This window comes from Callorhinus ursinus, unplaced genomic scaffold (assembly GCF_003265705.2).
Source record: "Callorhinus ursinus isolate GAN/ISIS: 27379988/994484 unplaced genomic scaffold, GSC_fseal_2.0 scaffold26, whole genome shotgun sequence".
NCBI lineage: Eukaryota > Metazoa > Chordata > Mammalia > Carnivora > Otariidae > Callorhinus > Callorhinus ursinus.
This window is the reverse complement of record NW_027397088.1, coordinates 956894-978461: the sequence shown is the minus strand read 5'-3', so window position 1 is coordinate 978461 and position 21568 is coordinate 956894. Positions and strand designations below refer to the sequence as shown.

Below are 21568 nucleotides of genomic sequence, written 5' to 3'. Positions count from 1 at the left end.
TCTACTTTAAAAAGTTAAGCATACCAAATTGGTGGGCCTTTTTAATTCTCACCTTTTTAGGTTTTCATGAAAAGAAAGGATGTTGAATTAAAATCAATCAGTCAAGGGTCGCCTGGGTGGCTCAGTCATTAAGCGTCTGCCTTCGGCTCAGGTCATGATCCCAGGGTCCTGGGATTGGGCCCCGCATCGGGCTCCCTGCTTGGCGGGAGGCCTGCTTCTCCGAACTCTCTGACTCCCCCTGCTTGTGTTCCTGTTCTCGCTATGTCTCTCTCTCTGTCAAATAAACAAATAAAATCCTTAAAAAAAATAAAAATAAAAAAACAAAATAAAATCAGTCAATCTCCACTTATCCTACAAATTTTAGATATAATAATAACTAAATCCTATAGACTATATTTAATTAATGGAAGATATTGGCTGTAAATCAGGCCCTGTACAAGTCAATACTATAAATGTCCCCATTTGCATAATCTGTCACAAGATCATCCCTATTTCTAATTCATTTCCTTCCTTTCTTACCAGTTGCTTTAATAGTTCAGTTTTGTTTTTGAAAAGACTTTTTAAAAATTGAACATGTCCACATATAAGCTCTCATGTACCATGAGTAGCATCCTTTTGTCAAAATCAGTCTCTCTTTTAGCTTTTCAAGTTCTGTTTCATTTCCTAGTTGAGTTTTTTCTGACCCTACTCCTACAAGGCTTCTGCCTGGGAACTAGACACTATACCCTCACTTTTACTTTTACTTTTTCTATTGTTTTTTCACTTTTACTTTTTCTCATACTTCTACATGCTTCATTGGCTTATACTGGTTTCTTTATATTTAAAATATGCTTAAGAATTTTTAATGATGCTCTTAATTCCTCTTAGAAATATGAAATGTCTCAACTTAAATGTTGCTTGTCTGTGTTCCAGGTCTAGTTTTAAACAGGCTTTAGAAGCCCTGCCTCAGCTTTCAAGCGGAGCAGATAAAAAGTAAGTTCTGTATGCTGTTTTCGAGGGCCAGTTAAGATGTGTTGAACAAGGTTTTGTTACCTAAAAGTACTTTTTGAATAGATAATGATTTGGATTTAAGGAAAAGCACTACTTAATAGCCCTTGAATAGTATGCATTATGTTGGCTGTACCTGACTTGTCTTCAAAGTAACAGAATAAGGTAAAACCTTTCCTCTGGGTTTATGGCAGTTTAGAAATTAGTTCTTTTCTTGTTTTAAGTGACTGATATTAAAAAACATTTTAAGAAAGTTTATTTTGACTCAGTAAACTATTATTGTCCTACATTTTTAAGAAGATAATACTAAGAGCAATATAAAAAGACCAGTAAAAGGCAGGACTTGATGATTTTTTCCTTTGAGTGATCCAGCAATGTATGCTTTTTGCTTTATATATAACATAAAGTAATAAAAAAAGTAAATTTATACACATGACATAATGAAATTGTATGTTTCACTAACACTATGTTAATGGTCTTGGCCAGAGTTTAAACTTTGCTACTCATAAAACAGGAAATTCTGACCTGAGACAAAATGTAGGCCAGACAAATTTCATAAATGCTCAACCTACCCTCAACTGAGGTAGCGGAAACATTGTAGGTCTTTGCTCCTTTACTAACCATAACTGAAGTCCACCTGCCTTTGCATTTGGCTGCTCAGTCTATAGACATGAAAACCGTGGTGTAGGCTCTGTGATTTTGCATAGATGAGTGTTATGGAAACTCAGAGGGCAGAGAGAACACGTGAGGCTGGGAAAATGTCACATGGAGATGGTATTCTAATTTTGGGCATTGTTAAACCCATAAAATAATCTTTTGACCCCAGTATCATTAAGCCCACTTCTTGGTTGCTTCATCTGAACCAAATGAACTCTAAGATCCTTTCTGGCCCTAAAATTATACATCAAACCAGTTAAAGAAAGCAGTTGAGTTATCAAATACTAGTATAATTTGCCCACTGAGTTAGAACTGACCTTGAGTCTTCTAGTGCTTAATTCACCACTTCAGTTTACCACTCTCCAATACGTGTTCAAAACAAAAATGCAAAATAGGAGGAGCCAGACAGTAGACCAGTAGTTGCCAAGGGGTGAGGGTAAGGAGAAAGGTGGCTACAAAGGGGCAACACAAGAGGACTTGGAGGGTAATGGAACTATTCTGTGTCCTGATTATGGGGGTTATTAGGTTGCTAATGTGTGTTTATCAGTGTTCATAGAACTGTATGCCAAAAAGAGTACATTTTAGTATTTTTGAAATTTTTAAAAAGTGAATTAAAAAAAGTACAGGCCCAAGCATTAATGTGTTTAGGAAGAAATCTAATTAATCTAGGGAAAGGAGACAGGAGGGAGATTTTTATATATAAAATAAATATATATATAAATATATATTCCTTTTGACTAGCTTCTTTGACTAATTTACTTCTGTTATTGAGTTAAGAATCAACAAGTAAATAACTTCAATAAGCAGAAGCTAAAGCTGGGCAGTTGGCTCCTCTGTATGTTTTCTTATGTTGCTAGGCAACCTTCACTCTGCCAGGTTGTAAAATAGCTTCTCCTCCCTTCAGGTTACTGGAAGAGCTGCTGAACAAGTTCAAGAGTAGCATGCACTTGCAGCTCACCTGTTTCCAAGCTGCTTCTTCAACTATGATGAAGACATAAATACCACCAAAAAAAGGGCATTCTAAAGATAACAAGTAATAAATTGTTACCACTTTATTAAGTGCCCTAAAGGTATTGGCATATAAAGCATTAGGTTTGCACTCTCTCTCTTTTCCCCAAATTGGTAGCTTAGAAAGATGTTTGTATATGTTTTATTTCAACCAAAATGACCTTGCTTGAAATGCCCAAGCAATAACTCTTGTCATTTTTATTACATTAGGCGCTATATGTCTTTAAGATACCTTTAAATATATATATTTTTAGATAGATGTTGCATGATGAATGCTGCAGGAAGAGCTGCTTTTACAGGGAGTGCTTTGAGATGGCATGTGATGTAACTAAGGCATTTTTCAGTGTCTCTTATATTGGACTTTTAGTGTCTGGAGCTTCAAAGACACATGGAGATATTGTTTAGAAGATTTGGAAAGTTATATTTAGACATCTTTGGAACTTTAAGTGTCCTAAATTGTACATCTGTACTTAAAAACTTTATTTCATACAAATACCTCTAACTCTCCTAATTCAAGTGGAGTTTTAGAAAATTTTGCAGTTTGCCTAAGAAAATGTTATATTTGGGGTACATTATTTGCGGTCCACATGTCCATGAGTTAACTTTGTGTCTTGCTGCCTACTTTTTATTTCTCACCAAGCTAATAAACATTAAGCACCTTTCGGTGTAGCTTTTCTTTGTCCCACTCACTCTTAATTTAATGTGTCTTTTCGTTTCAATGCATCGCCTGTCTCTGAGGATCAATTTGTTACTGTGGGGGAGCTTGGATACCCCAGTAGATGCTGGTGGGAATAGCTACAGTCTTCACTGCCTCCCAAAGAACAAGCCGGGCCCTCTGGTGATAGCTGGCCCTCCTGCCCACCCCTGTTCACTCCTGCCCCTCTGGCAATGTCATTTCTCTCCACTGCTCCTTACCCTTTGAAGTGTCTTGCTCAGTAGCTAAAAGAACATTGCTCTGGCAGAGTCTGTGTTTTCTGAAGATTCAAAGACACTCCTCTGTTACCAAGCAGTAGGAACTGCTGATGAACCTCATGCCATTTGTCCTACATTTGCTGAGGACTTCGTTTACCAGAATAGGTGCAGGGCACCGTGATCTCTTTCAAAGGCAGCTTCCCCTACCTAACTTTATCATACTATTCACTCAGAAAACTGAGTAATTCCCTTATCCATTGGCTCTGTGTCAGGGTTTGCAAATGTTTCTATGGATCTCACAGAATCCCCCTTTTTAAGCCTGAAATTAATATCTTTACTAATGTAAGTAATTTTAGAGTACAGTAGAGCCAAATACAGTATCCATTATTTAAAATTGACTTGTGTTGTTATGTTTGTTCATTTGGTGTATGGGGAAAATCATAATAACTAAAAGTGAAATTTTAATTTTTACAAATGTGCTTGATAAAGCTTATTGAGGAACATACAGAATATTGTCTCTCCTAAGCATGTTAACTATTGTATCTAACAGGATGATGAACTAAATTACAAATCTACAGTCCTGAATGTTTGTGTTATTTTAAATATCCACTGCGGAGCATTTGTCCAATAAAGAATGTGTCTTTAATACAAGATATAATTGTCATTTTCTCCCTAAGTGTCTTTATTTCTACATTTTCATTAGCTATATAACTTTTTATGCCTAGTTTTAATGTGCAAAATAAATTCTGGTTTACTTTGTCTAATCATTGTCAGAAAGCATTTATTAGCTGTTCTGCTAATTCTCTACTTGTTGGGGGCTTACCGTATGCTAGGCATTACACCAAATTATCTCACTTAGCCTCCCAATAGCCTTTTGACAACCTTATAAGCTAGGAGGTATTATGTCCATTTCACAGATGAGTAAACCAGGGCTTAAGAGAGAGGTTAGTGACTTTAAGACCACCAGGGCAGGATGTGTCACTCAGAGTTGTCTGGCGTCATCACTCCTTAAATTAACCATGGCCAGTTCTTCCTCCCAGCTAAACATGCTTTCTGCTGTCCCTCCACCAGTGACACAGCTCAGGGAAGCACATAAGTGCCAGAGGATAATAAAACTTAAGCAAAATAGGGACAAGTAAGTGCTTTTATGGCTCAGAGAATGAAGGGTAGGCACATAAAAACCCCATACCCAAATGAGGTGGTTCAAGGACTACTATTCCAACAAGTCAAGGGGGACTTCTTGGAAGAAAGGGGGATTTCAAAACCTTCTTGAGGTACAGAAGAAGAATTCAGTGGTTAGGAGGAGAAAGCTGAATATAATGTAAGTCAGAGGAAAGTTGAGAGATAAACCAGGACTTGGAGCAAATTTACAAAAACATAGCCAAGAAAAAGAATTAAGATACTCAAAGGTGCTTTCACACGCAGGTAGCATTGGGTTTAGCACATTCACATTAATGTGGTCAGCCTGGCTTCACATCAGTTAGCAAAGTCGGCCTCACCTTCAGTGCTAAAAATGTATTGGAATAATTTGGTTTTACTAAGACTTTCTATATCAGTATGCCATGAAAGTGGCATGCTCTAGAAATGATTCTGACATTGCAAGACAAGCATTGTTGCTGTAGGCAAGCTTTCCGAGGCACTCTCCTGTCTCTGCAATCCTTGCATGTAGCTTTCTTAGAGGGGATAAATAGAAAAGGTTACACTTTTAATTCTGGATTTGATACAAGATGGTGATGTATTTCTGTTTTGATCATGTGCTGTAGGATATTCTATTAGTTGTATAAGAGTGTTATATGTTTTCTGAAATGTTATTATAAATTTCAACAAGCTTTTAAACCAAGATTGGGTTTCTAAAGTAAAGTTAGCTGTATTTTACTTTTTTTTTTAACTCTTTTTTAAAATTTTTTACTTATTTGAGAGCGAGAAAAAGAACACGAGCGGGGTTGAGGGGGGAGGGGCAGAGGCAGAGGGAGAAGCATGTTCCCTGCTGTGCAGGGAGCCCGATGTGGGGCTCCATCCCAGGACCCTGGGATCATGACCTGAGCCGAAGGCAGATGCTTAACCAACTGAGCCACCCAGGCGCCCCATAGCTGTATTTTACTTAATATATGCTTAAAATAATTGTGCTTAACTATAAGCTGAAACTAGCATACATTTTTGTCATTAAACATTTTTTAGCAGTACTCTCATAAAGGTTTTCATATGGGTATATAAAAATGCTCTGAAAATATAAAAGATATTGAATATTTGATATACATACCTCAATTGTAATAGGTATTTTAATGATTTGAGCTTTGCATTGAATGCATATTCTTATATATTAGAGTCATGTTTTTGGTGTGTTGACGTCATCTTATATTCTGTTCACTAGCATTTTGAATTCAGTTTTATCATATGTATCACTGGAAAGCCTTTTTGTACCTGGCCAGGTTATAAGTATGTAACAATAAATATTTTATAAACAGGATCTAGGTCTTTGGGTTACCTGTTGGTAATTTGGCTAATAAAAGCCAGCAGGATGCCAAAATACCTTTTTCCTGTCTAGCCCATAAACTCTTAAGACACAGTTAACATTGCAGCTGGTCACATTGTCTTCATCAGCATCATAACCATGACTGGTGTCCCACTGGCTGTGTTGCTGTAGTCATTGTTCATAGTGATGTGGTTGTTCTCGTTATTTTTGTCACATTTTTCTTGAATATTCTGTCCCATCTGCCTGCAAACTCTTCAGCCAGGCACACATCCTTGAGAAGACAACTAGCTGACCACTACTGCCGAAGAAGGCCCATGGAAGGACTCATCACAGAGGCAGGAGGAGAACCAGGGAAGAATGGAGTCATGAGGTGGGGGGGGCATGTCACAAAAATCAAGGGAAGAACAAGAATCATGTTGGAATTAAAGAGATTGTTGGCGAGGTCAAATGTTGCAAATGTGTGCAATGGATGAATACTGAGAAATGATTGTTAGACTTGACATTTAGAAAATCATAAGTGACCAGAGAATGATAAGGAAGGAATCAGAGAAACTTCCTCTTAACTCACCCACAAGGGCTATCAAGAAAGCCATCCCTTCCTTGAAGATCACAAAGTATCCTGACCAGAGCACAAAAGTGAAATTCCTTTAAAACTTCTTTTTAGCTTCCCTTTCTTTTTAAATTCTCTTCCTGGATGTCTAATCAATTCCTGCTGCCCCTGCTTCTTTTCCTATTAGAATGACTTACAAATATTTATCCCCATCTCTTTCTTTTTTCCAAAGTTTTCCCTTTCAAAATGCTTATTAAATTTCTCTAGCTAAATGGGAGGGGCTCCTAGAACCAGGCCTCACCTGGGTATGCACGAAATATCAGATGGCCATGGAGTTGTCTTCCATCCTACTCTGTGCCCTGCCCTCAGCTAACCCCCAGAACCCTTGGATGGCATAAGGAGCTCCATGTGCTGCAGCCAGTAGCCATTGGGCTGCCTCTGGGTGGTGACTGCAGGTTCTCGCCCAGCAGTTGGTACCAAATAGGCCCTTGGGAAATATTTATTCAATGTTATCGATGAAGTTATAGTAGCAAACGTGTCAGATTACCTTTTTATATTTTTAAGCTATATACATAAAGGGTCAAGTGGTTCCACAGAGCTGGTTGTGAAAATGAACAGTCCTCTCTATACCCTCCCTCCCCCTTTGCCTGCTTCCTAAAACCATTCACTTTCAACTCTTTTACCTGATCTGATTCTTTTGGTATTTACCTCAATGTCAATATAAATAGGTTTATATTGTTACTTTTTATTCTGCTTAGTCTCTATTGTCTTGCTTAAAGCGGAAGATGAGAATTTAGCTCTCTTTCATCACCTCTACCATAGAAGCACACTGCCCTAGCCTTTCCTCCCAGTATGTTTGCTTTGGTTACATCATTATTCATTGTTCAAGTTATTATACTTAATGTAAATGCCTTCAGTGGTAAGCCAGTAACATACAAACATCCTTTTCCTTTTTGTATTTTTATGTATTCTATGTAGTTTTCTCTCATCCCAAAACTTCCTCCATCCAAGTTATGCAAAATGTCCTTGTATTATATTCAAACACATAGATATTTCATCAAGTTTATCTTCTTGAACAATCTCACCCACAGCTTCTCAGCCTCCTCTCATCCAGACTGGGTGCCCTCTAGGTCAGCCTCACACCTGTCATCTTAGGGTCTCCCATCATCATCGTCATCCTAGAATTTTTCTCTGCCCTTCTTTAGTATTGGATCACTGCTTTTGTATCCCATAACATCCTCTCTCTTGATTTGCTCCCTCACTTGATAGAACTCAACCTCCAGTAACTTCCTGGGAAAAGAGTATATGGGGAGGTAACTTTTTTGAGACCTTGAATATATGACGAAAATCTTCATGATAGTTTGGCTGGATATAGAATTCTAGGTTGGAAATCCTATTTCCCCAGAATTCTGAAGCCTTTTCACTGTTGTCTTCCGGTGTCTATCAATATCTGCTTATAGAATCTTTTGTAGAATCTCCTCCTTTTCCCAGTTTTTTGAAAGTTCATGATGTTGTTTTGGGTATGATGCCCTTTTTTTTCATCATGGTAAGTCTAATGTCTTTAGATTTGGGGAATTTTTCTTAAATTATTTATTGGAATCCCTTTTGTCCCCATTTTTAACTTTATCTTTAGTATTTGGATCTCCTTTCCTGATTGTTTTAAGAAATTTTTAAATCTTTTGACTTTTATTCTACTTTCTGAGAAATTTCCTCACATTTATCATCAAACCCCACCCCCCTTTTTTTAATTCCAGTGTAGCTAACATACAGTGTTATATTAGCTTTGGGTTGTCCAACCTTTTTATTGGTTTTTCATTTCTGCTATGTTGTTTTTCATTTATAAGAAGTTTTTTTCTCTGAATATTCTTTTTTATAGCTCTGTTGATTTCGTATTTCTCTCGAGATACTTATACTATTTTAGAAGTTGTTTTTTTTTCTTTTTGTATAGTCTCCAAATTTCTTTTTCTTCTCTTATATATTAGAATAAATGTCATAAGTTTTTCTCAAACTTCTAGCAAGCTTTGGATATTTATTCATATTTATCAGTAGAGCACTAAAAAGCTGAATTGGATTATAAATTCCATGGACTGGGTGGGGCTTTTCAGCCATTAGCTTCATAGGGTAGTATGGATGGATGGGCCTTTTCATTGGGGAATTCCTAATATTATTATATTTAGGTCATTTTTCTGGGACTCGTCAGATTTTCTAGAGAGAATTGTTCTTGTCTCCTGCCAAGAGCATATAAACTGCTCTCAGTATCCTGAAAATCAAAAGAAAGAAGTCTTGGAGGTAAGGACAGTGCCTGCTCTCAATTGGATATACAGCCTTCTGCATTTACCCTCCAGAGAAAACAGCTCTAATCTGCTGGAGTGAGAAGGTAAAGGGCATGTTCCCAGCTGTGTGGGGAGGAAGAGAAGACCTGGGAACATGTAGCTATTTCTTAAACAGCCTTTAAACTGATCATTTGGTTTTAACCCCAACTTGATCCCCACTTCCAGAAGTTCCCACACCACAAATTCTTGAGCCTTTGTGGAATTTTGCAATGTAAAGTAGGTTGCATCTTTTTCTTTCATACTACCAATTTAGGATCTGACTTCTTTAGATCTGCTAAATCAGTTTCCACTTACCCATATACTTGGCAGCTCTCAAACTCTTCTAGCTATTATTTCCTCTCCTTTTTTACTTTGTGGATTTATGCTTTGTATGTATGTTTAACTATATTATTAGCTATCATAACACATGGTTGTATGCAGTATACATATGGTGTATATATACCTATATACAGCATATACTATATGCATATACACATGCATGCACACACACACATATATAAAAGGACAATAAAGTTCTTAATATGAACTTTATAAGAGAGAGAGGGTTTTGGTTAGAGCTGAAGTTAATGATGTGTGGTTTCAATCTCCCATCTATAGCTGAAACTTCAATTTTTTATTTGTTTTATTTGACCTTTAACACCAAACTGTTTATATCTGCATGGGCTTTGGATTTGTTGCTCATAAGATATGGTTTACTACAACTTTTAAACATTGAAAAGAGCTTTCTAACCTGATGACCCCATTCCCCATCCCTGGGTGCTTAAAGGTACCAAATCAAGCTTATCATGCAGAAGCTATCTTTTATTCCATACTTAGAAACAAGTCTTAGAGTACACCAATGATGTATTCTTGCCAACAAGTCAAACTTAAATGTCTAGATCTACTTAACAATTTATAGAAAATACAGGGGATAGAAGAACATAATCAATTGATAATCAGCAAAATCAATATTGCTGGAAATTAAAGCAAACAACCCCATTTCTTCAGTAGCAAAATTTCAGAGAAAATTGGAGAATCCAGAGGGCATTCTACATAATAAAAGATACTTCAGAGATGTATCTAATTGCATTGTAAGGATGTTATTTGTATCCCAATTTGAACCAACAAATTGTTTCTAGAAAATTAGACATTTGGAAAAATTTTAAGCACTATTGTTCTAACAATATTTAAACAGTATTGATTATATTAAGGAATTATCGTTGCTATTTTATGTGTTGTAATGATATATGGTTATAATTTTCAAAAGTCATTATCCTTTAACTTTTTATAAATGACATGATAACATGTCATATGTCACTGTAAAGCAACAGTAACCAAAATTGGTATTGCCAAAAGAATATACAAATAGATAATGGAACAGAATACATAGCCCAGAACTAGACCCAGACAAATATAGTCAACTGACCTTTGACAGAGGAGCAAAGGTAATACAATGGAGAGAAGATAGGCTTTTCAACAAATGGTGCTGGAACAACTGGGCACATGGAAAGTAATGAATCTAGACTTACTAATAATTTTACGAAAATTAACTCAAAATGGATCATGGACCTAAATATAAAATGCAAAACTATAAAACTCCTAGTAATATAAGAAAAATCTAGATGACCTTGAGTTTGGCAATGACTTCAGATACAATAATTATTTCTAATTGCCAACACTTGGAAGCAGCCAAGATGTCTTTCAGTAGGTATATGGATAAATAAGCTATGGTATATTCGTTCAGGAAAACATTATTCAGTGCTAAAAAAAAAAGTACACATCAAGCTATGGAGGAAGCTTAGATGCATATTACTAATAGAAGTCAATGTGAAAAGGCTACATTCTGTACAATTTCAACTATGCGACATTGTGGAGAAGGGAAAACTATAGAGACAGTAAAAATATCGGGTTGGAGAGAGGAGTGAGGGGATGAATAGGCAGAGCACAGAGGGTTTTTAAGGCAGTGAAACTATTCTGTGTGATACTATACTGGGGGAAACATAGCTTTATATATTTGTTCAAAACCATGCAACACCAAGAGTGAACCCTAGTATAAACTCTGGACTTTGATATGGCAATGCAGTTTCATGAGTTGTGACAGATGCACCACATGGTGTGGATGTTGACAATGCAGGGGGCTATGCGTGTGTGGGAGCAAGGAATATATGGGAAATCTGTACTTTCTGCTTAGTTTTGCTGTGAACCAAAACTGTTCTAAAATATAGTCTATTGATGTGTGTGATTATCCACTCTTTACAAATAATATGATTAAATGTCTGGAATTTGCTACAGAAAGATCCCGGTTTAAGTGTCAATGGAGAACAGTGGTAGAGAGTAGGCTATAGATTAAATAAGAGTGGCCATGAGTTGATAATTGTTGATTCTGGGTTATAGTAAATGATGCTTTATTATACTGTTCTCCATTTTTTATATATTTGAAATTTTCCATAATAAAAACTTTGAATATTGAATAGCTCAGCTAGGTTATACTGAAGTATAATCAGTTGAACAAGTACAGGTAACTAATAGCAAACCCTTTTTATAACTAGAAAGAGATGACTGAGAGTGAATAAGCATTAGACACCTGCTAGAGGCCAAGGGGCACAGTAAGTACCATCTGTTTGTCTTCATGTCCTGCTGGAGCAAGAAAAATGTAGGCTGGGGCATCTCTGTGAAGGATGAGTGCTCACAGATCACGTTATGAGAAATCATAGCTGCAGTTTTGTCCTGACATAAATAATGGTGAGTGATGGTTGCTACTATGATAGCTACTGTTCCAGCCGAACATTTATTGCCTTCCATATTATTCTTAACAAATTGTGGAAGTAAATCTTGGAAAAAAAGATTGTCTCCATAAAAGATAAATTTTTATATAGAAAAAGTTATTTCCCTTTAATGATGCATACTGGGAATATTAGTATTTTAAGAGATAATTTTTATAGTCAGAGTAAAGTTTAATGTTTCAAACTGTACTGTGTTCTAATTCTTATCCTTACTGAGTAAAATCCTATCAGACTGACAGTCCTGCAGAAAGCAACCATAAGCTCTGGCCATAATTCATAAAGCAACAACCTTAAGGCACTGAGGAATGGACAGAAGCAGGCAGAATCCACATTTATATTATCAGACATACATAAAGTGATTTCCTATTATTTTTGCAGGTTTTTGTCAGGAACCAGGTTCAATTGGTAGTGTGGAAATGTCAGGGGCATAAGTGGAAAAACTGATGTCTTTCTGCTCTCAGAATCAGAAGATTGCATTCAGAAAATTGCACCTACTGGGAAGAGAAGGAGAATTTTAGAAAAGAAGAACCAAAGAGGCCCCCAAGTTCTGTCAGTCTAAATCTCTGGCTGACACCCTTGAGCAACACGTGAATAAAGCAGACTCAGTTCAGCCTAAAGACAAAGATTTGAATCAAGATTAAAGCTACCACTCAAGGAACACTTAAGAAACTGAGTTTGCAGTTCAACTACAAGATTGCTAAACCAAAAGAAACAGAATCAAGATTATTCACAATTTATTATTCAGAATGTCTAGAATAAAATCCAAAATTACCCAACATATGAAGAACAAGGAAAGTGGAACACAGTTAAGATCTATAAAGAACTTCTCAAACTCAACACCCATAAAACAAATAAGTCAAAAAATGGGCAGAAGACATGAACAGACACTTCTCCAAAGAAGACATACAAATGGCTAACAGACACATGAAAAAATGTTCAACATCTTTAGCCATCAGGGAATTCAAAGCAAAACCACACTGAGTTACCACCTTACACCAGTTGGAATGGCAAAAAATTGACAAGGCAAGAAACAACAAATGTTGGAGAGGTTGTGGAGAAAGGGGAACCCTCTTACACTGTTGGTGGGAATGCAAGTTGGTACAGCCACTTCGGAAAACAGTGTGGAGGTTCCTCAAAATTTAAAAATAGAGCTAACCTATGACCCAGCAATTGCGCTCCTGGGTATTTACCCCAAAGACACAGATGTAGTGAAAAGAAGGGCCACATGCACCCCAATGTTCACAGCAGCAATGTCCGCAATAGCCAAACTGTGGAAAGAGCCAAGACGCCCTTCAACAGATGAATGGATAAAGATGTGGTCCATATATACAATGGAATATTACTCAGCCACCAGAAAGGATGAATACCCAACTTTTACATCAACATGGGTGGAACTGGAGGAGATTATGCTAAGTGAAATAAGTCAAGCAGAGAAAGTCAATTATCATATGGTTTCACTTATTTGTGGAACATCAGGAATAGCATGGAGGACATTAGGAGAAGGAAGGGAACAATGAAGGGGGGAAATCAGAGGGAGAGATGAACCATGAGAGACTATGGGCTCTGGGAAACAAACTGAGGGTTCTAGAGGGGAGGGGGTTGGGGGGAGGGGTTAGTCTGGTGATGGGTATTAAGGAGGGCATGTGCTACATGGAGCACTGGGTGTTATTCGAAAACAATGAATCATGGAACACTACATCAAAAATTAATGATGTACTGTATGGGGACTAACATAACATAATAAAATTGAATTTAAAAAAATAAAAGTACAGAAAAGATGCACTTTATGTTTAAAGGCATAAATAAGTTGAAAGTAGCTGTATGGAAGAGAACGTACGAGGCAAACAGCAAGCATCAAGAGGGCTGGAGTGGCTGTATTACTGTGAGATAAAGTAGATTGTAAGAAAAAATTGTAAGAGATAAGAAAGAACTTTTCATAACCATAAAATGGTGAGGCAGGAAGACATAATCACACATGGCCTATGATTACAATGGCCACAACCAGCAAGGTACAGAATTAAAATATAAGGAAGCAATAGCTACAATGGGTGAAATAGGTGAAGGGGACTAGAAGTACAAACTTCTAGAAAAAAAAACAATGAATTGATACGATTAAAAGGAAAGGTAGGTAATTCCATCATTCTTATATTTGGAGAGTTTTAAACTCCACAGCAATTGCTAGAACAATTAGACAAATCAGCAGAGACATGGGTTCTGAGCAACACTACCTTGACCTGGTTGATATTTATAAAACACTACACCCAACAAATGCAAGTGTTTTTTTAAGTTGCACAGCACATTCATCAACATAGACCATACGCTGGGCCATAAAATAAATCTCAAAAAAAGTATTCAAATCACACAATTTACTCCCTGATCACAGAGGAATCAAATTAGGAATCAATAACAATAAAATATCTCAAAAACCCCTAAATATTTGGAATTTAACACACTTCTAGATAACCCGTGAGTCAGTAAATCACCAGAGAATTTAGAAATAGTTTGAACTGAATGAAAAGTAAATTAGCTGAACGAAACATACATCATCAAAATTTGAGGAGTGCAACTAAAGGAGTGCTTAGAGGGGAATTTATAAACTTTAAATGCTTATATTAGATAAGAAAACAGATATAAATTTAAGAAGAGCAAATTAAACCCCACGCAAGTAGAATGAAGGAAATAATGAAGGGCACAAATCAATGAAATAGAAAATTCATAAGCAATAGAGAAAATGAAATCAAAATGTTCTGAGCTGGTTTCTCCTTCAGCTCTGTCATCAACTCTGCACAACACTGGGAAATGCATCACCTTTCAATTCATCTGTTTACTCATCTATATAATAAGGGAGGTTGGACTTAGATGACACACAAAGTGCTCTAAATTTTTAGGTGCTCACAGAGGCAGAAGAGCAATAATAATGGAATTCTAAAAATAAGCATGTGCTAACAGTTGCTCAGTAAATATGCTGAATAAATGAACCCTCAGGATATGACCACTTTTCCAAGGATCTATTTTTACAATCTATAAAATTGATTAATTTGTATTTTAATACTCAAAGGAATATATACCATGGACACATGGCACACAAATACAATGTTGTTCTGTATCAAGCATTAGACTCTCAGCTAAAAGTGAACATGTGCAAGTAGTTGGACTGCAAACCAGAGATTAGAGATCCCAGGCTTGATTTCTGTTTGACTTGCTCCTGAGGCCCTTGGAAAATCATTGTCTTTGTTCTGTGGGTCTATTTCCCCATATGAGTTGTCTGCATTATTTGTAAGATTTAATCAGACATTCAGCAAAGCCAAATGTCTTCTGCCTCAAAATAAATTCTGGTAAGACTGCTACAAAGTATCATCCCTGATTTTCCTCTTAGCTCTCATTAAGTGAGATTTCTTTCCTTAAAATTACTGGATTCTTAAAATAATTTAGAATATGACTTTAATTAATGTCCAGAAGGAAGCATACCACTGAAATCTTAAGACTTTAAAGGGAACAAACTACTGTACCTCCTAAGTAGTATTGGACACAGTCTCAAATTACATGTTCTTCAGACCAGTTCCCAAGAGTCCCCACATTCAGCTATACCAGCAACTGTTAAAGGGGTCTTCCTTTTGGCTTGTTGCCAGTTATGGCCCAGGACTATGTTTTGAAGTTTAGTGGGCTGCGTGGATCTGAATATTTTCCTGTCTGTGAAGTAGGGCCTTTGAGATAGAAAAATAGGATGTAATGAGCATAATAACTGGAGGAACAACCACATTGGCACTGGACACCTCCAATTTGCCAACAGGGAGCATTAATAATACATTTCTAGCAAAAATAGCAGAGAAGTGATGCTTGTAACTGAAATTTAATCATAAGGACACATTAAACAAGCACAACTAAGGGACGTTCTACAAAATACCTAATACTCTTCAGAAGTATCAAGTCATGGAAGACAAAGACTGAGGCCCTGTCCCAGATTGGAGATGTTAATGCAATGTGTGATCCTGGATTGGATCCTGAACCAGAATAAAAGGACATCAGTGAGACAATTGGTGAAGTTTGAGTAAGATCTGTAGATCAGTTAATAAATAATAAGTTGTATTAATGTTAACTTGCTGGTTGTGGCCATTGTACTATGTCTATGTAAGATATTGATATTTGGAGAACCTAGGTGAAGAGAAAGAATACAGAATGCTTTATACTATTTTTTAAACTGTTTTTGTAAGTCTTAAATTATTTTGCAACAAAAAGTTGTGTTTTGATTTTTTTAAAAGTAAAGATATAGAATAGAAACCTTCAAATCAGTGTATGTTGGTGAGGAATTTTTAAGAAAACTAAACCAATAGAAGTAACGAAATATGGGGGATTGAAGCACAAAGAGAGTGAATAGAAAATGCAAATGGCTAAGGTAAAAATATTTTTAAATTAACACAATGTCAAGAACTAATTTTTTGATAAAATATATCTTCAGATTAGAACAAAAAATCCATTATATTGGTATGGTACTTTTGGTACCATTATATGGTACTTTATATGGTACTTTAAAATATATGTTATTTCTGGGTCCTGAAATATAAAGGCTCGTAAAGATTAAAAGCAAAAGAATAGCAGGCTAAAAAAAAAATATGTCAGGAAAATATTCATGGAAAGAAAGCTAGTAGTGCTGATTTGATATCAAATAAAGCATATTTTAAAGCAAAATGTATTTAAGAATAAAAATGACTCCCATATAGTGATAAAAGTAATAATTTTCCAGGAAGTGTAGGTACCTAAGTTTAGGTACACTTAATGATAAAACCTCAATATGTAATTTTAAAATTGCTGAAATTCACAACTCACAACTTGGTGTTTTAAAGACATTTTTTTCTCAGTATAATGGATTAAGCCTACAGAATAATTATCAAATTTGAAGAAAATATAAAAAGCACAAAAAGAAAACAATCTGTCAGAAATATATAGAACCCTACAGTCATTAGAGAACTGACTACATACTAGTCACAAAGCAAGGATCAAGAAATAATAAAGATCTCTCTCTCTGTATCTCTGTGTCTCAAATGAATAAATAAAATCTTTAAAAAAAATAAATAATAAAGAACCACTATCAAGTTCTCTGACCACAATAAAATTCTTTTAGAAATCAGTAACAAGAAGATAATTTTTAAACCCCCATATATGTTTGGAAATTTTAGAACAGATTTCTGAAGAACATGTTGGTCGAGAAAGAAACCATCACAAAAATGAGAAAAATTCAGAGCTGAACAGTAATGAAAAATTTCACATCAAAATGTGGGCTACAGCTAAAGAAATACTTCAAGAGCAAGGGAAACTGAACATGAGGTAAGCCTCAAACTCAAAAGTTTTTTTAAAAAAGGAAGGAAATAATAAAAAAACAGAAATGAAAGAAGTACTAAACAAAGATACACTTAGAGACGATCGAACCAACAAAGCTGAAAGTTGGTTCTCTGAGAAAATGTAAAAGGGACTGGAGACAAAACCTGGCAAGACTGATTAAAAAAAAGAAGAGGTAGCATAAATATTAGGAGGAAATAACAAAATATTATATAAAATAAAATACTAATTTTAAAAAGTAAGATAATTCTGCAATCACACTGAATTCCTGAACATAGCAAGCTGAGGGCCTGGCCCCCAGTTTGGTGATCAGTGGGAAGTGCAAGGATCCAGGAAGACAGCCTTTCCTCACCACCTCCTAAGAACAATGCTTAGGATCCTAACCAGACAGGAAAAGCTTCTCAAGTCTGAGTGAGCCCTTCCCCCATCCTATCTCAGTCTTGTCAATCACTTGATACAGAACTTAAAACATATCCTCATCAGAAGAGATTCTTTTGAGAAGGAGTAAACTAACATATACAATTTTTAAAGGTTTATTATCCTATATTTGACAGTACCAAGTCACAACATGAAATCCTATTATGTATAAGCTGATGGGAGATATATTATCCACAGTGACATTTTCAATGACAAATGGGTTTTGAAGCTGCAGATTCCCAATCACAACCTTTGAAAACTGCCCCTATTTTTAAGAATACAACTGTTATTCCCTCCGATTTCCCCCTAGACAAGCAAACTGAGGGTTTTAGAGCGAGGGGGTGGGGGGATGGGTTAGCCTGGTGATGGGTATTAAGGAGGGTACATACTGCATGGAGCACTGGGTGTCATACAAAAACAATGAGTCGTGGATCACTACATCAAAAACTAATGATGTAATGTATGGTGATTAACATAACATAATAAAACAAATTTTAAAAAAAGAATACAACTGTTACTTTGCCACCTGTTAATGACATACAAATGATGATGTTCACAGCTGTACTGCAGTCCCTGCCTGCATTACTTCCTACACTGCTCTTGTAGGAAGTCAGCCTTCATTGTTGAACACTCCTCCAACTAGCTTACACTAATTAAAATAATTTAGGGGCAAAGAAGTGCCTTGGTTACCTTACTTTTGCTTTGCTTTTCAAAGTTCTTCTTTTGTGAAAGGGAATAATCCAGTTTTGTCTATAGATGGTTTTTTTTTTCAAATTTTTAAATTCTAGTTAGTTAACATACAGTGCAATATTGGTTTCTGGAGTAGAATTCAGTGATTCATCACTTACATACAAAACCCAGTGCTCATTACAAAGTGCCCTCCTTAATACCCATCGCTCATCTGCCCATCCCTCACCCATCTCCCTCCATCAGCGCTCAGTTCATTCTCTATCTTCAAGAGTCTCTCTTTTTTTTTAAGATTTTATTTATTTATTTGAGAGAGAGAATGAGAGAGAGAGAGAGAGAGAGAGCACATGACGGGGGAGGGTCAGAGGGAGAAGCAGACGACTCCCCGCTGAGCAGGGAGCCTGATGCGGGACTCGATCCTGGGACTCCAGGATCATGACCTGAGCCAAAGGCAGTCACTTAACCAACTGAGCCACCCAGGCGCCCTCTTCAAGAGTCTCTTATAGTTTATTTCCCTCTCTCCTTTTTTTTCTTTTCACCCTTCCCATATGTTCATGTTTTCTTTCTTAAATTCCACATGAGTGAGATCATATGGTATTTGTCTTTCTCTGCCTGACTTACTTCGCTTACCATAATACACTCTAGCTCCATCCACATCGTTGCAGATGATAAGATTCCATTCTTTTTGATGGCTGAGTAATATTCTATTGTATATATACACTACATCTTCTTTATCCATTCATCAGTCGATGTACATTTGGGCTTTCTCCATAGTTTGGCTATTATTGATAATGCTGCTATAAACATCAGGGTGCACGTACCCCTTGAATCAGTATTTTTGTATCCTTTGGGTAAATACCTAGTAGTGCAATTGTGGAATCATAGGGTAGTTATGGTAGTTCTATTTTTAACTCTTTGGGGAAACTCCATACTGTTCTCCAGAGTGGCTGTACCAGTTTGCATCCCCAACAGTACAAGAGGGTTCCCCTTTCTCCACATTCTCGCCAACACCTGTTGTTTCTTGTGTTAATTTTAGCCATTCTGACAGGTGTGAGGTGATATCTCATCCAATTTTGAACAATTTTTTCATGTGTCTGTTAGCCATCTGGATGTTTTCTTTGGAAAAATATCTATTCATGTCTTCTGCCCATTTCTTGACTGGATTATTTGTTTTTTGGGGTGTTGAGTTTGATAAGTCCTTTAGAGATTTTTATATTAACCTTTTATCTTTGCAAATATCTCCTCCCATTCCATAGGCTACCTTTTCGTTTTGTTGATTGTTTCCTACAAAGTGGTTCTCAAACTTTGGTTGCATTGGGATCAATCAGGGTGGGATGGGGTTGGGGCAGGGGACCCAGGCGTCTGTATTTTTACTTAACTCCCTGGTGATTCTGAGGTACATCAATGTTTGAACAACACAGTTTAGGGTTTTAGCATCTGCACATTCTAGATTCTGTACATGACCTCTATAGCATGTCACATCCCTAGGCACCTTGATAATATTGAGCACTTACTATTTGTTAGGCATTGTTCTAATATGTAGAACTTGTACTAGCATTTATTTACATGTATAGCATTTATTTGCACAGCAGCCTTTTCAGATCTATACTATTATCCCCATTATACACAAGAGGAAACTGAAATACAAAGAGGTCAAATAATGCCCAAAGCCACATAACTAATTAGGAACAGTCTAAGATTTGAACTCAAAGAGTCTGGCTCTAGAGCTTGTGCCCTTAACCACCATCTGTACTGCCTGATAAACACTGGCCTTGTGACAGCAAATATTGCTGAATGAGGGTCCTCTTTAAAGTGACAAAATCACAGAGCAAAAATACAAACTCATCTGTCAGATGTCACAATAAAGAGTCGTTACCCTAGATAGGTTAGTAATTCTCAGGATCCATGAGGTTTCAGAGATGAATCACATTTAGCTCTGCTCTCAAGGAGTGCAGAACTAGTTGGAGAAATGAAAAGACAGGTGACCCCAATCTGTGATCCACATAAGGAGAGGTATAAGCACAAAATAACAAAAAGTTCTGTTTTTGGTCTTCTTATTGCTTGCCTTTGGCAAATCTGTGATCACACACACAAAAAAAAGGAGGGACACATTTAACCCATGAAAAGTAGACTGACAGAAGTTCTAGATGAGTTTGATTATTTTCCCCAACTCTTTGATATTTCTGTTTTGAAGAAATTAGGATGTACCATTCCAGATTCCTATGGCCATGAGCACAAGAAGTCACTGTCAGCTCATAGAGGCTAACTGAAGCCATGGAATAAATTAGAAGATAGATATGTCCAGGTCAAAGCTCCAAAGTACACCATGTCTGAGAGGCAAATCTCTGAAGACATGTTTGTAGAAGACACCAGAGTGGCCTAAGATGAAGGAAGGGAGTTAGAAGTGCACAGAGGCTCAGGGCTGAAAGCAAAGAAACCAATTACATAAAAGTTTACTTTTTAGAAAATTGTGTTCAAACTTAGTCGTTTAATTGATGAGTGTCCTAATATTTTTAGGGGAAATTCCATAAGCCAACTTCATCTCCTGATGCCACTTTATTTTATACTATATCTCCTAAGGTTTATGGAAGAAATACTGTTACACTTAATGAACACCAGTGACATGAAGTCTATTTGCCATTATATAACAAGCTAATTATTCATCTGTGCAAATAACAAAATATAGATATCATCATGCATACTCATATGCTAAGAGACCAGCTCATGAGCCACATGTCTATACAGGCATGCCCATATTTAACCATCATTTCTGTTCACAGCATTGCCTTTCATGGGTATAGCACACTGCTTTTCCAAGAACCTTTATGCACAAGATGTTTTACTCCCTGTCAAGTAAGCAGAAACAATATTTACATGTGGATTTTACCAAGTAGAAAACTGAGGCTAAAAGAAATTAGTGCCTTCCTATGATCACAAAAACTAGCTTGAGAAAAAGATAAGCCTATAACCAAGACCCCCTGAGTCTCACTTTGTGCAAACCCTTTTGCATTAAAGCTCCCTGGTCAGGGGATGAAGCCATCAGTGTGTAACCTCAAAAAATGAAGGATAGTTTCTTCTATCCTTCTCTAGAAATATCTCTTCTGATCAACTTCTTGCTCCAGAGCACTAAATGATTGTCCTGGAAATTTGAGGTCCTTCCCTAAGAAAAGGGGCTGTGTTTTTTGTTTGTTTGTTTGTTTGTTTTGTTTTGTTTTGGGGGTTTTTTTCAGGGAGACTGGTACTTACAGGAAATGGTTTCAAATCCACATCAGAGCTTATAGATCCAAACAAATTCTGCCTGCCTTCAAAGTAATTTGTAATATATTATTTCAGTATAATAGTTGGTAAACCAAGTATACAAAAACATTTTAGTGATAATCAGAGGAATTAAGTATGGTTTGGTTTGGATGATATTTAGAAGTTAGTTTTGGTAGGTGTGATGATGAAT

The 21568-nt window shown here is 36.5% G+C and overlaps 1 protein-coding gene across 4 annotated transcripts in view; it reads left to right on the top strand.

The window, feature by feature from the left end:
• EXOC2 (exocyst complex component 2) overlaps nucleotides 1–13270 on the top strand; it is a 287187-nt gene extending 273917 nt beyond the window's left edge. For 3 of the 4 annotated variants that reach the window (XM_025890967.2, XM_025890964.2, XM_025890966.2), the window contains 2 exons: nucleotides 913–972; nucleotides 2549–4228. In XM_025890967.2, coding sequence (XP_025746752.1) covers nucleotides 913–972; nucleotides 2549–2642 — 154 coding nt within the window. In that variant the 3' untranslated portion in view covers nucleotides 2643–4228. Of the gene's footprint in view, nucleotides 1–912; nucleotides 973–2548; nucleotides 4229–12060 lie in introns of those variants that run through there. The other variant, XM_025890968.2, reaches the window with a different exon arrangement.
• Nucleotides 13271–21568: the final 8298 nt, after the last annotated feature.